Below are 14,534 nucleotides of genomic sequence, written 5' to 3' on the forward strand. Positions count from 1 at the left end.
CTCTGCCCTCACCATGGGCTTGCTTGCAAAGCAGGGCGCCTTTCTCCAGGAGCTTGTTGGGAGCTAAAGGATTCTCCGTGCACAGATGTCAGTGTGGAGATAGCGATCAGAAAGGACACCGTGTGGGAAGCCCGAGCTAGGAACCAGGCCACTGTCTCGCTTATTCCCCCTCTTGGAAATTAATCTTTTCTATAGAAAGGAGGAAATGACATCTCAGAGAGTATCAGTGACTTGCCAGGTCAGGAAGTGGCACGGTGGCTGTGAACCCGGGTGCCTGACACCAGCACCCACGCACGCAGCACGGGCCGGCTCCCGAAATGCCCTCTTCACACAGGGCACCTGTGGCCGATCTTGGTCCTGACTTCTGAGCCTCTTGTCTCCTCTTTCTCTTGGAGTGCCCATGAAATAGGAATTCCCTCCCCAGACCGCCAGGGGGCCCAGCACCTGAACTATATCACCTGTCCCCTCAGCACACACGTCTTGCTAATAAACACCACCAGGCCCTCCGCACTGCAGCACCACCATCACTCTGCAGCGGAACACGTGAAGTCCTCCTTCTGAAACCAAGTCTCCGGGAAACGGCTGGGAAATGCCCACCAGACAAATCCAAGTCACTTTCGGGGTGTCAGGTAGCCACGGGCTGGATTTTGAGGGAAGGGACGATGTCAGGCTGATCTAGGGAGGCACTGGCGAAGATTCAGGGCCAAGCCCCTGCAGGGAGCCGTCAGGGGTGGCGAGTGTCCTGTCCGTAGCCCTGGGCGAGCCAAGACTGATGTTGCGTGTGGGGAGGCAGGGGGCAGAGCTGCTCCAGGCGTGTGTGGTCCACACAGTGGGGCATGTGTGAAGTGTTCCCGGGACTCAAGCACACACTTCAATGTATGTGCAGCCTATGAGAGCCTCTAATTTTCAGAATTGCTCCTCCACGTGTTAAGGTGATTTTACGTGTTGAAGGGAAAAATGGGTTTCCCATATCGTGTCCTTTTACATTTTTTTCTTAGCGGTTCTTTTTACTGACCAGGGTGAAAACTGTGGCAGAAAATACAAATAGGTCTTTCCAGGGTGTGTTAGACGCAAGCCCCGTGTAGAAGTCAAACAAGGGGGGTGTGGGATTCCATCCCCTCTGGGTGCTTTTCCAGGCTCTCATCACCGAGGACTGAGTTTGGCAGGGGCCCCCAGAGAAGGAAAATGAGAAACGGACCACTTGCTCTGCAATCCATACTCCTAAGGGGAATAGAGGGAGTGCGTCCTCTGTGTGTCCGATGCCCTGTGTCTTCTGGGCGAGGCTTTCCTTTGGAGCTGAGAAACTGAAGCTCACATTAACCTAAGCGGCTAAGACGCTCCGTGTGTGTGTGTGTGTTTTGGGGGGTGGGGGAGGGTCCTCTTTGGTCCAGAGCCGAGGTCTCTGCACTTCCAGCCCAGCTCCCCACGCCAGCCCTGATGGGCACGGAGTCTCTTTGTCCAAGACAGACAAAGGAAGACAGAGCCAGAATGAAGTCAACAACTTTTATTACAGCTCACATATTTCATAGAAAAAGGAATGTAGCGTCAGGTCCGGTTGTATGAAAAACGGTAAAATGCAGGTTCGTCCTGGTTGCTCTGTTGACACCCGGGGCAGGCTCTCCGCGACATCAGGCACAGCAGCTGCACTTGTCCGAGGCCCCTTTGCAGACGCAGCCCTGGGCACACTTGGCGCAGCCCACGGGGCAGCAGGAGCAGCAGCCTGGGGAAGCGAGGGCAGCGTGCGGTCGGACCACGCGTTGTCCGGAGCCACCCTTCCCAGCAGCAGGCCTGGCCCCAGCTGCCCTCAGGCCCAGACCCTGAGTTTAGGATGGTGTCCTCTGCCCTGAGATCATTGCTCTCAGACACTAGGTTCAGGTTGCCTGCCCCATCTGTGCCCAGGACAGGGCACAGAGCCTTGGAGAGACAGTGAGCAGGGCCTCTGGGGACGAGAGAAAGCCAGCGCCCAGCACCGTCAGTGATGTGAGCAAAGTCCTCAGGATCAAAGTGGAGGCAAAGCCCTGACAGAGCAGCTCCCGCTCGGGATAGGGAAGCTCTGGGCTGCTTCGACAGGAAGGGGCTGCCCCAGGTCTGAGAAACCACACACGGTCACTAGTTCATGTCCCTAAAGTGCTTCAGTCCCTGAGAGGATTCAGAAGCGTGACTCAGGAGGCAGGAGGACTAGTTCTACTGACAGGTCTGAGGTTGTTTGTTAATGACCCGTCTGGGCCTCAGTCTCCCTGTTCTCTAGTGCGCACTTGGGTCTCGGTCATCTGGAAGGTGATTCCAGCTCTGATTGTGAATCCCTTCCTGGTGGTGGGGGGGGGGGGGGTGGGTGGTGGGGGTTACCGGGAAGTTTGGTCACTGTCCTGCTCCTGCCTGCTGAGCTCTGGGCTCCCTGCTCGCACTCAGCCCAGACCCCGCATTCCCAGAGAAGGCCCCGCACACTCACTCTTCTTGCAGGAGGTGCATCTGCAGGCTTTGCAGGTGCAGGAGCCAGCGCAGCTGCAGGAGCCGCCTGCCAGGAAGGGAAAGGCCCGCGGTGAGCAGGGAGAGGGATGCAGGAGCTAGAGCAGACGGTCAGCAATGCCTCCCTGAGCCCTCCTCCTCTGTCAGGACCCAGCCCTGGGAGCTCGTGTCCACTCAGGCGGATAGAGAAGCCCCAGCTCCTCTCTTCTGGTCCAAGGAGAGTAGGTCCCCTCCTGATGGACTCCACAGGGAAGGTCCCAGGCTCCAGACCCAGCCCAGGCTGACTGGGGCTGGGGGCCAGGGCCCATGGCCTGAACCCGAAAGAGGCAATGTCCCCTCCTCCCATCAAGTCCTGGCAGCTCCGAGGCCTCCTCCAAACACTGGGTCCCGGTCTAGCAGTCCCCTGACCAGCTGGGTGACCTCAAGAAGGACAGCCTGGAGCCTCCGTGCCCTCAGTGTTAACGGAGAGGCAAAGGGAGACTGACGTGCTCTCAGGAGCCTGGCAGGCAAGAAAGCCCTGGACCCGTGACAGGAGTCCTCCTGAGCTCCAACTCAAAACCCTCCCTTCTCGTCCTGTGCCTGCGAAGGGGGGCATCCTAAGGCTCAAAGCCAGGGTTCCCTTACCAGTGGGGCAGGAGCACTTGGGGTCCATCTGGAGGAGGAGTGAGGCCCGAGGTCCAAAGCAAGGGGCGAAGCGGCTTCACTGGTCCGGTCAGGGGCGTGTGGGAGCCAGGAGCCCGTGGGCTCAGTTATAGGCCGAGGAGGCGGCCCGGGCGCAGAGGCCCCGCCCCCGCCTTGCACCCGCCCCGCGGATCCGCGCCCGCGCCCGCGCCCGCGCTGCCCGCGGCGCCCTGGGCCGGGCTGTGAGCAACACGCGGGGCCGAGCGCACGATTCCACTTCGGTGCCGGCTGGAGCGGAGGAAGCGGGTGCCGTGCGGTAAGCGGTGTCCCAGCCCCCTGGCCGCCCCTTTGCGATGTGGCCGACGGGAGCAGCCCCCCTGTTGCCGGGTTGTGCAGGAATCCAGCTCCCGCGTCCTCCGGTCTTCCCCGCCCCAGGCCGCGCGCCGCCGGCCTCCGGGTCGCCGTTTCCTGCAGCCTGAGAACAGCCCCCGCCTCCCGCTCGTGTCCCTGGCTTGGCCGGAGCCGGGGAGCGGTGTCAGAGACCGCAGGCGCATGTGACCCTCACCGCCGTTTCGCCCACCCCGTGTGTCCCCAGGCGTTGGCAGCCCCGGTCCCCACCACGGTCCTTTGGAAGCACTTTTCCGGTACCGTCTCCTGTAACCGCCCCGCGATGAACATTGCCTTCGGCCGCTAGTCGTCACTTGTGTTTTCCTTTCCTGGAGGGATCATGGCGCATTTCTCCGGGGGCTCCTTTGCCTAAACTTTGCAGGGGCGCTCCTCACCGTGGCCGGTCCACCCCACGCCAGGGTGGAGGTTCCCTGATCATGGGATGCTCCCCAGGGAAGGCATCACTGTAGGCGATAGGCAGACCTGGCATGAAATAACAAAGCGACACAAGTGGAGAGTTCCCTTTGGGTAGTCCTGACGATTACACACCATGGAGTCCATGCCAAGCCTTGTTAATCACTTTTGCTCTTTGAATTGTCACACCAACCCGGAAGGGAGCTAGTAGTCAGCAGCCCGTTTCCCAAAGGCCAAACTACCTACAGTACGAGGAGGCTACAGTAAAGGCAGGCACACAGTGCTGGGGAGTGGTGCCCTGCTTCTGTGGTCTTGTGGCTTCGCAGCTGAAGGAGAGAGTCAGTGAGAAAGCTCCCCTTTGGCCCAGAGCTGTGTCTTCAGCCCGTCTCTACCGTGTCCAGCTGAATCCTGGGGGGGGACCGAAGTGACAGAATAGGAATGTATTTATGCTTTTGTGGCTTCCTTCTGACTCTCTCCTTCAGCAGTGTTCAAGAGGTTTCTTTTGGTACAACGTATTTCAGAAAACCCCTGAAAAGAAAATGGTAGGGAAATCCTGGTGCAGGTGACAGCAGAGATGGCAGGATCCTTCTGCATCTGTTAGGAGGACACCGACTGTCTTGCTCACGGCTTTCTATCTGTGGTGTCAATGGCTCCTTGCGTGAAGGGAGGATAACCCCCTCCGGGGAAGTGGTCCCATGCTCACAGGGTTGATGAGGACGACCCAGAACACAGAGCTAAACACACCATCCTTGCTTGCGTGTCTGGAAGGAGAACAATGTCTCCTAGGCTAATGATAACAAATAAATAAATAAATAGGTGATATGATCGATTACTCCCTGAGTGCCCAGTATATTCTGACATTCTTTGCACGGATTCAGTTCTTTCATCCCGAGAGCCAGACACTATTTTTTTGCCCTTTAGAGCAGCGGAGACTGAGCCACAGCGAGGTTATGTCCCATGGCTATCTGTGGCACAGATGGGACTGGCCCTCCTGCAGGCTGACTGCAGCCCCCCGCCCAATCGGACAGCATTTCATGCCATGAAAGGTGAGGACACTGAACACCTGGCCCAGAGGCAGCAGTGGGAAAGCACTGAGCAGCTGGCAGTCAGAACCCTCTGCACAGCTCTGTGACCTCTCTGGGCTTCAGCCTCCCACCTCTGCAGCCAGGAGCACAGCTGGACTGTCTCCGAAGACCCTTGCGGCCCTGAAAAAGGAGAGGCCGGATTCAGCCTCCAGTGATGTCATAACCGGCACCATGTGGCCGGGAGGTGAGACAGCTGTAGTGTAGGTTTGGTCCTTTGAGTCTAGGCTGTGTGCCCTTGGGTAAGTTGCTCAACCTCTCTGGAATTGGCACCGTCGCTCCAGACCATGCAGGTTCACTGAGTGTGTCCAAATGCTGTGGCGGTGACTCGTTCCATGGGGCTTGTTGGAGGAGATCCCCACGCCCTCTGGCACTGGGTAAGCAAGGTTCCTATCCATCTCTGCCCTCACCATGAGCTTGCTTGCAAAGCAGGGAGCCTTTCTCCAGGAGCTTGTTGGGAGCTAAAGGATTCTCCGTGCACAGATGTCAGTGTGGAGATAGCGATCAGAAAGGACACCGTTCGGGAAGCCCGAGCTAGGAGCCAGGCCACTGTCTCGCTTATTCCCCCTCTTGGAAATTAATCTTTTCTGTAGAAAGGAGGAAATGACATCTCAGAGAGTATCAGTGACTTGCCAGGTCAGGAAGTGGCACGGTGGCTGTGAACCCGGGTGCCTGACACCAGCACCCACGCACGCAGCACGGGCCGGCTCCCGAAATGCCCTCTTCACACAGGGCACCTGTGGCCGATCTTGGTCCTGACTTCTGAGCCTCTTGTCTCCTCTTTCTCTTGGAGTGCCCATGAAATAGGAATTCCCTCCCCAGACCGCCAGGGGGCCCAGCACCTGAACTATATCACCTGTCCCCTCAGCACACACGTCTTGCTAATAAACACCACCAGGCCCTCCGCACTGCAGCACCACCATCACTCTGCAGCGGAACACGTGAAGTCCTCCTTCTGAAACCAAGTCTCCGGGAAACGGCTGGGAAATGCCCACCAGACAAATCCAAGTCACTTTCGGGGTGTCAGGTAGCCACGGGCTGGATTTTGAGGGAAGGGACGATGTCAGGCTGATCTAGGGAGGCACTGGCGAAGATTCAGGGCCAAGCCCCTGCAGGGAGCCGTCAGGGGTGGCGAGTGTCCTGTCCGTAGCCCTGGGCGAGCCAAGACTGATGTTGCGTGTGGGGAGGCAGGGGGCAGAGCTGCTCCAGGCGTGTGTGGTCCACACAGTGGGGCATGTGTGAAGTGTTCCCGGGACTCAAGCACACACTTCAATGTATGTGCAGCCTATGAGAGCCTCTAATTTTCAGAATTGCTCCTCCACGTGTTAAGGTGATTTTACGTGTTGAAGGGAAAAATGGGTTTCCCATATCGTGTCCTTTTACATTTTTTTCTTAGCGATTCTTTTTACTGACCAGGGTGAAAACTGTGGCAGAAAATACAAATAGGTCTTTCCAGGGTGTGTTAGACGCAAGCCCCGTGTAGAAGTCAAACAAGGGGGGTGTGGGATTCCATCCCCTCTGGGTGCTTTTCCAGGCTCTCATCACCGAGGACTGAGTTTGGCAGGGGCCCCCAGAGAAGGAAAATGAGAAACGGACCACTTGCTCTGCAATCCATACTCCTAAGGGGAATAGAGGGAGTGCGTCCTCTGTGTGTCCGATGCCCTGTGTCTTCTGGGCGAGGCTTTCCTTTGGAGCTGAGAAACTGAAGCTCACATTAACCTAAGCGGCTAAGACGCTCCGTGTGTGTGTGTGTGTTTTGGGGGGTGGGGGAGGGTCCTCTTTGGTCCAGAGCCGAGGTCTCTGCACTTCCAGCCCAGTTCCCCACGCCAGCCCTGATGGGCACGGAGTCTCTTTGTCCAAGGCAGACAAAGGAAGACAGAGCCAGAATGAAGTCAACAACTTTTATTACAGCTCACATATTTCATAGAAAAAGGAATGTAGCGTCAGGTCCGGTTGTATGAAAAACGGTAAAATGCAGGTTCGTCCTGGTTGCTCTGTTGACACCCGGGGCAGGCTCTCCGCGACATCAGGCACAGCAGCTGCACTTGTCCGAGGCCCCTTTGCAGACGCAGCCCTGGGCACACTTGGCGCAGCCCACGGGGCAGCAGGAGCAGCAGCCTGGGGAAGCGAGGGCAGCGTGCGGTCGGACCACGCGTTGTCCGGAGCCACCCTTCCCAGCAGCAGGCCTGGCCCCAGCTGCCCTCAGGCCCAGACCCTGAGTTTAGGATGGTGTCCTCTGTCCTGAGATCATTGCTCTCAGACACTAGGTTCAGGTTGCCTGCCCCATCTGTGCCCAGGACAGGGCACAGAGCCTTGGAGAGACAGTGAGCAGGGCCTCTGGGGACGAGAGAAAGCCAGCGCCCAGCACCGTCAGTGATGTGAGCAAAGTCCTCAGGATCAAAGTGGAGGCAAAGCCCTGACAGAGCAGCTCCCGCTCGGGATAGGGAAGCTCTGGGCTGCTTCGACAGGAAGGGGCTGCCCCAGGTCCGAGAAACCACACACGGTCACTAGTTCATGTCCCTAAAGTGCTTCAGTCCCTGAGAGGATTCAGAAGCGTGACTCAGGAGGCAGGAGGACTAGTTCTACTGACAGGTCTGAGGTTGTTTGTTAATGACCCGTCTGGGCCTCAGTCTCCCTGTTCTCTAGTGCGCGCCTGGGTCTCGGTCATCTGGAAGGGGATTCCAGCTCTGATTGTGAATCCCTTCCTGGTGAGGTGGGGTGGTGGTGGTGGGGGTTACCGGGAAGTTTGGTCACTGTCCTGCTCCTGCCTGCTGAGCTCTGGGCTCCCTGCTCGCACTCAGCCCAGACCCCGCATTCCCAGAGAAGGCCCCGCACACTCACTCTTCTTGCAGGAGGTGCATCTGCAGGCTTTGCAGGTGCAGGAGCCAGCGCAGCTGCAGGAGCCGCCTGCCAGGAAGGGAAAGGCCCGCGGTGAGCAGGGAGAGGGATGCAGGAGCTAGAGCAGACGGTCAGCAATGCCTCCCTGAGCCCTCCTCCTCTGTCAGGACCCAGCCCTGGGAGCTCGTGTCCACTCAGGCGGATAGAGAAGCCCCAGCTCCTCTCTTCTGGTCCAAGGAGAGTAGGTCCCCTCCTGATGGACTCCACAGGGAAGGTCCCAGGCTCCAGACCCAGCCCAGGCTGACTGGGGCTGGGGGCCAGGGCCCATGGCCTGAACCCGAAAGAGGCAATGTCCCCTCCTCCCATCAAGTCCTGGCAGCTCCGAGGCCTCCTCCAAACACTGGGTCCCGGTCTAGCAGTCCCCTGACCAGCTGGGTGACCTCAAGAAGGACAGCCTGGAGCCTCCGTGCCCTCAGTGTTAACGGAGAGGCAAAGGGAGACTGACGTGCTCTCAGGAGCCTGGCAGGCAAGAAAGCCCTGGACCCGTGACAGGAGTCCTCCTGAGCTCCAACTCAAAACCCTCCCTTCTCGTCCTGTGCCTGCGAAGGGGGGCATCCTAAGGCTCAAAGCCAGGGTTCCCTTACCAGTGGGGCAGGAGCACTTGGGGTCCATCTGGAGGAGGAGTGAGGCCCGAGGTCCAAAGCAAGGGGCGAAGCGGCTTCACTGGTCCGGTCGGGGGCGTGTGGGAGCCAGGAGCCCGTGGGCTCAGTTATAGGCCGAGGAGGCGGCCCGGGCGCAGAGGCCCCGCCCCCGCCTTGCACCCGCCCCGCGGATCCGCGCCCGCGCCCGCGCCCGCGCTGCCCGCGGCGCCCTGGGCCGGGCTGTGAGCAACACGCGGGGCCGAGCGCACGATTCCACTTCGGTGCCGGCTGGAGCGGAGGAAGCGGGTGCCGTGCGGTAAGCGGTGTCCCAGCCCCCTGGCCGCCCCTTCGCGATGTGGCCGACGGGAGCAGCCCCCCTGTTGCCGGGTTGTGCAGGAATCCAGCTCCCGCGTCCTCCGGTCTTCCCCGCCCCAGGCCGCGCGCCGCCGGCCTCCGGGTCGCCGTTTCCTGCAGCCTGAGAACAGCCCCCGCCTCCCGCTCGTGTCCCTGGCTTGGCCGGAGCCGGGGAGCGGTGTCAGAGACCGCAGGCGCATGTGACCCTCACCGCCGTTTCGCCCACCCCGTGTGTCCCCAGGCGTTGGCAGCCCCGGTCTCCACCACGGTCCTTTGGAAGCACTTTTCCGGTACCGTCTCCTGTAACCGCCCCGCGATGAACATTGCCTTCGGCCGCTAGTCGTCACTTGTGTTTTCCTTTCCTGGAGGGATCATGGCGCATTTCTCCGGGGGCTCCTTTGCCTAAACTTTGCAGGGGCGCTCCTCACCGTGGCCGGTCCACCCCACGCCAGGGTGGAGGTTCCCTGATCATGGGATGCTCCCCAGGGAAGGCATCACTGTAGGCGATAGGCAGACCTGGCATGAAATAACAAAGCGACACAAGTGGAGAGTTCCCTTTGGGTAGTCCTGACGATTACACACCATGGAGTCCATGCCAAGCCTTGTTAATCACTTTTGCTCTTTGAATTGTCACACCAACCCGGAAGGGAGCTAGTAGTCAGCAGCCCGTTTCCCAAAGGCCAAACTACCTACAGTACGAGGAGGCTACAGTAAAGGCAGGCACACAGTGCTGGGGAGTGGTGCCCTGCTTCTGTGGTCTTGTGGCTTCGCAGCTGAAAGAGAGAGTCAGTGAGAAAGCTCCCCTTTGGCCCAGAGCTGTGTCTTCAGCCCGTCTCTACCGTGTCCAGCTGAATCCTGGGGGGGGGACCGAAGTGACAGAATAGGAATGTATTTATGCTTTTGTGGCTTCCTTCTGACTCTCTCCTTCAGCAGTGTTCAAGAGGTTTCTTTTGGTACAACGTATTTCAGAAAACCCCTGAAAAGAAAATGGTAGGGAAATCCTGGTGCAGGTGACAGCAGAGATGGCAGGATCCTTCTGCATCTGTTAGGAGGACACCGACTGTCTTGCTCACGGCTTTCTATCTGTAGTGTCAATGGCTCCTTGCGTGAAGGGAGGATAACCCCCTCCGGGGAAGTGGTCCCATGCTCACAGGGTTGATGAGGACGACCCAGAACACAGAGCTAAACACACCATCCTTGCTTGCGTGTCTGGAAGGAGAACAATGTCTCCTAGGCTAATGATAACAAATAAATAAATAAATAGGTGATATGATCGATTACTCCCTGAGTGCCCAGTATATTCTGACATTCTTTGCACGGATTCAGTTCTTTCATCCCGAGAGCCAGACACTATTTTTTTGCCCTTTAGAGCAGCGGAGACTGAGCCACAGCGAGGTTATGTCCCATGGCTATCTGTGGCACAGATGGGACTGGCCCTCCTGCAGGCTGACTGCAGCCCCCCGCCCAATCGGACAGCATGTCATGCCATGAAAGGTGAGGACACTGAACACCTGGCCCAGAGGCAGCAGTGGGAAAGCACTGAGCAGCTGGCAGTCAGAACCCTCTGCACAGCTCTGTGACCTCTCTGGGCTTCAGCCTCCCACCTCTGCAGCCAGGAGCACAGCTGGACTGTCTCCGAAGACCCTTGCGGCCCTGAAAAAGGAGAGGCCGGATTCAGCCTCCAGTGATGTCATAACCGGCACCATGTGGCCGGGAGGTGAGACAGCTGTAGTGTAGGTTTGGTCCTTTGAGTCTAGGCTGTGTGCCCTTGGGTAAGTTGCTCAACCTCTCTGGAATTGGCACCGTCGCTCCAGACCATGCAGGTTCACTGAGTGTGTCCAAATGCTGTGGCGGTGACTCGTTCCATGGGGCTTGTTGGAGGAGATCCCCACGCCCTCTGGCACTGGGTAAGCAAGGTTTCTATCCATCTCTGCCCTCACCATGAGCTTGCTTGCAAAGCAGGGAGCCTTTCTCCAGGAGCTTGTTGGGAGCTAAAGGATTCTCCGTGCACAGATGTCAGTGTGGAGATAGCGATCAGAAAGGACACCGTTCGGGAAGCCCGAGCTAGGAGCCAGGCCACTGTCTCGCTTATTCCCCCTCTTGGAAATTAATCTTTTCTGTAGAAAGGAGGAAATGACATCTCAGAGAGTATCAGTGACTTGCCAGGTCAGGAAGTGGCACGGTGGCTGTGAACCCGGGTGCCTGACACCAGCACCCACGCACGCAGCACGGGCCGGCTCCCGAAATGCCCTCTTCACACAGGGCACCTGTGGCCGATCTTGGTCCTGACTTCTGAGCCTCTTGTCTCCTCTTTCTCTTGGAGTGCCCATGAAATAGGAATTCCCTCCCCAGACCGCCAGGGGGCCCAGCACCTGAACTATATCACCTGTCCCCTCAGCACACACGTCTTGCTAATAAACACCACCAGGCCCTCCGCACTGCAGCACCACCATCACTCTGCAGCGGAACACGTGAAGTCCTCCTTCTGAAACCAAGTCTCTGGGAAACGGCTGGGAAATGCCCACCAGACAAATCCAAGTCACTTTCGGGGTGTCAGGTAGCCACGGGCTGGATTTTGAGGGAAGGGAAGATGTCAGGCTGATCTAGGGAGGCACTGGCGAAGATTCAGGGCCAAGCCCCTGCAGGGAGCCGTCAGGGGTGGCGAGTGTCCTGTCCGTAGCCCTGGGCGAGCCAAGACTGATGTTGCGTGTGGGGAGGCAGGGGGCAGAGCTGCTCCAGGCGTGTGTGGTCCACACAGTGGGGCATGTGTGAAGTGTTCCCGGGACTCAAGCACACACTTCAATGTATGTGCAGCCTATGAGAGCCTCTAATTTTCAGAATTGCTCCTCCACGTGTTAAGGTGATTTTACGTGTTGAAGGGAAAAATGGGTTTCCCATATCGTGTCCTTTTACATTTTTTTCTTAGCGATTCTTTTTACTGACCAGGGTGAAAACTGTGGCAGAAAATACAAATAGGTCTTTCCAGGGTGTGTTAGACGCAAGCCCCGTGTAGAAGTCAAACAAGGGGGGTGTGGGATTCCATCCCCTCTGGGTGCTTTTCCAGGCTCTCATCACCGAGGACTGAGTTTGGCAGGGGCCCCCAGAGAAGGAAAATGAGAAACGGACCACTTGCTCTGCAATCCATACTCCTAAGGGGAATAGAGGGAGTGCGTCCTCTGTGTGTCCGATGCCCTGTGTCTTCTGGGCGAGGCTTTCCTTTGGAGCTGAGAAACTGAAGCTCACATTAACCTAAGCGGCTAAGACGCTCCGTGTGTGTGTGTGTGTTTTGGGGGGTGGGGGAGGGTCCTCTTTGGTCCAGAGCCGAGGTCTCTGCACTTCCAGCCCAGTTCCCCACGCCAGCCCTGATGGGCACGGAGTCTCTTTGTCCAAGACAGACAAAGGAAGACAGAGCCAGAATGAAGTCAACAACTTTTATTACAGCTCACATATTTCATAGAAAAAGGAATGTAGCGTCAGGTCCGGTTGTATGAAAAACGGTAAAATGCAGGTTCGTCCTGGTTGCTCTGTTGACACCCGGGGCAGGCTCTCCGCGACATCAGGCACAGCAGCTGCACTTGTCCGAGGCCCCTTTGCAGACGCAGCCCTGGGCACACTTGGCGCAGCCCACGGGGCAGCAGGAGCAGCAGCCTGGGGAAGCGAGGGCAGCGTGCGGTCGGACCACGCGTTGTCCGGAGCCACCCTTCCCAGCAGCAGGCCTGGCCCCAGCTGCCCTCAGGCCCAGACCCTGAGTTTAGGATGGTGTCCTCTGTCCTGAGATCATTGCTCTCAGACACTAGGTTCAGGTTGCCTGCCCCATCTGTGCCCAGGACAGGGCACAGAGCCTTGGAGAGACAGTGAGCAGGGCCTCTGGGGACGAGAGAAAGCCAGCGCCCAGCACCGTCAGTGATGTGAGCAAAGTCCTCAGGATCAAAGTGGAGGCAAAGCCCTGACAGAGCAGCTCCCGCTCGGGATAGGGAAGCTCTGGGCTGCTTCGACAGGAAGGGGCTGCCCCAGGTCCGAGAAACCACACACGGTCACTAGTTCATGTCCCTAAAGTGCTTCAGTCCCTGAGAGGATTCAGAAGCGTGACTCAGGAGGCAGGAGGACTAGTTCTACTGACAGGTCTGAGGTTGTTTGTTAATGACCCGTCTGGGCCTCAGTCTCCCTGTTCTCTAGTGCGCGCCTGGGTCTCGGTCATCTGGAAGGGGATTCCAGCTCTGATTGTGAATCCCTTCCTGGTGAGGTGGGGTGGTGGTGGTGGGGGTTACCGGGAAGTTTGGTCACTGTCCTGCTCCTGCCTGCTGAGCTCTGGGCTCCCTGCTCGCACTCAGCCCAGACCCCGCATTCCCAGAGAAGGCCCCGCACACTCACTCTTCTTGCAGGAGGTGCATCTGCAGGCTTTGCAGGTGCAGGAGCCAGCGCAGCTGCAGGAGCCGCCTGCCAGGAAGGGAAAGGCCCGCGGTGAGCAGGGAGAGGGATGCAGGAGCTAGAGCAGACGGTCAGCAATGCCTCCCTGAGCCCTCCTCCTCTGTCAGGACCCAGCCCTGGGAGCTCGTGTCCACTCAGGCGGATAGAGAAGCCCCAGCTCCTCTCTTCTGGTCCAAGGAGAGTAGGTCCCCTCCTGATGGACTCCACAGGGAAGGTCCCAGGCTCCAGACCCAGCCCAGGCTGACTGGGGCTGGGGGCCAGGGCCCATGGCCTGAACCCGAAAGAGGCAATGTCCCCTCCTCCCATCAAGTCCTGGCAGCTCCGAGGCCTCCTCCAAACACTGGGTCCCGGTCTAGCAGTCCCCTGACCAGCTGGGTGACCTCAAGAAGGACAGCCTGGAGCCTCCGTGCCCTCAGTGTTAACGGAGAGGCAAAGGGAGACTGACGTGCTCTCAGGAGCCTGGCAGGCAAGAAAGCCCTGGACCCGTGACAGGAGTCCTCCTGAGCTCCAACTCAAAACCCTCCCTTCTCGTCCTGTGCCTGCGAAGGGGGGCATCCTAAGGCTCAAAGCCAGGGTTCCCTTACCAGTGGGGCAGGAGCACTTGGGGTCCATCTGGAGGAGGAGTGAGGCCCGAGGTCCAAAGCAAGGGGCGAAGCGGCTTCACTGGTCCGGTCGGGGGCGTGTGGGAGCCAGGAGCCCGTGGGCTCAGTTATAGGCCGAGGAGGCGGCCCGGGCGCAGAGGCCCCGCCCCCGCCTTGCACCCGCCCCGCGGATCCGCGCCCGCGCCCGCGCCCGCGCTGCCCGCGGCGCCCTGGGCCGGGCTGTGAGCAACACGCGGGGCCGAGCGCACGATTCCACTTCGGTGCCGGCTGGAGCGGAGGAAGCGGGTGCCGTGCGGTAAGCGGTGTCCCAGCCCCCGGCCGCCCCTTCGCGATGTGGCCGACGGGAGCAGCCCCCCTGTTGCCGGGTTGTGCAGGAATCCAGCTCCCGCGTCCTCCGGTCTTCCCCGCCCCAGGCCGCGCGCCGCCGGCCTCCGGGTCGCCGTTTCCTGCAGCCTGAGAACAGCCCCCGCCTCCCGCTCGTGTCCCTGGCTTGGCCGGAGCCGGGGAGCGGTGTCAGAGACCGCAGGCGCATGTGACCCTCACCGCCGTTTCGCCCACCCCGTGTGTCCCCAGGCGTTGGCAGCCCCGGTCCCCACCACGGTCCTTTGGAAGCACTTTTCCGGTACCGTCTCCTGTAACCGCCCCGCGATGAACATTGCCTTCGGCCGCTAGTCGTCACTTGTGTTTTCCTTTCCTGGAGG

The 14,534-nt window shown here is 59.1% G+C and overlaps 2 protein-coding genes across 2 annotated transcripts; both read right to left on the reverse strand.

The window, feature by feature from the left end:
• Window positions 1-1,628: 1,628 nt before the first annotated feature.
• LOC309621819 (metallothionein-1E) lies at window positions 1,629-3,118 on the reverse strand (the record flags this gene model as incomplete). Its single annotated transcript, XM_082409147.1, has 3 exons — window positions 1,629-1,720; window positions 2,450-2,515; window positions 3,091-3,118. 3 exons carry the CDS (start codon window positions 3,116-3,118, stop codon window positions 1,629-1,631), a joined length of 186 nt encoding a protein of 61 aa, XP_082265273.1.
• A 9,241-nt stretch (window positions 3,119-12,359) lies between these two features.
• On the reverse strand, window positions 12,360-13,843 carry LOC309621826 (metallothionein-1E; the record flags this gene model as incomplete). Its single annotated transcript, XM_082409154.1, has 3 exons — window positions 12,360-12,451; window positions 13,175-13,240; window positions 13,816-13,843. 3 exons carry the CDS (start codon window positions 13,841-13,843, stop codon window positions 12,360-12,362), a joined length of 186 nt encoding a protein of 61 aa, XP_082265280.1.
• Between the last annotated feature and the right edge of the window lie 691 nt (window positions 13,844-14,534).

This window comes from Balaenoptera borealis, assembly GCF_965194805.1.
Source record: "Balaenoptera borealis genome assembly, contig: HAP1_SCAFFOLD_1020, whole genome shotgun sequence".
Taxonomy (NCBI): domain Eukaryota; kingdom Metazoa; phylum Chordata; class Mammalia; order Artiodactyla; family Balaenopteridae; genus Balaenoptera; species Balaenoptera borealis.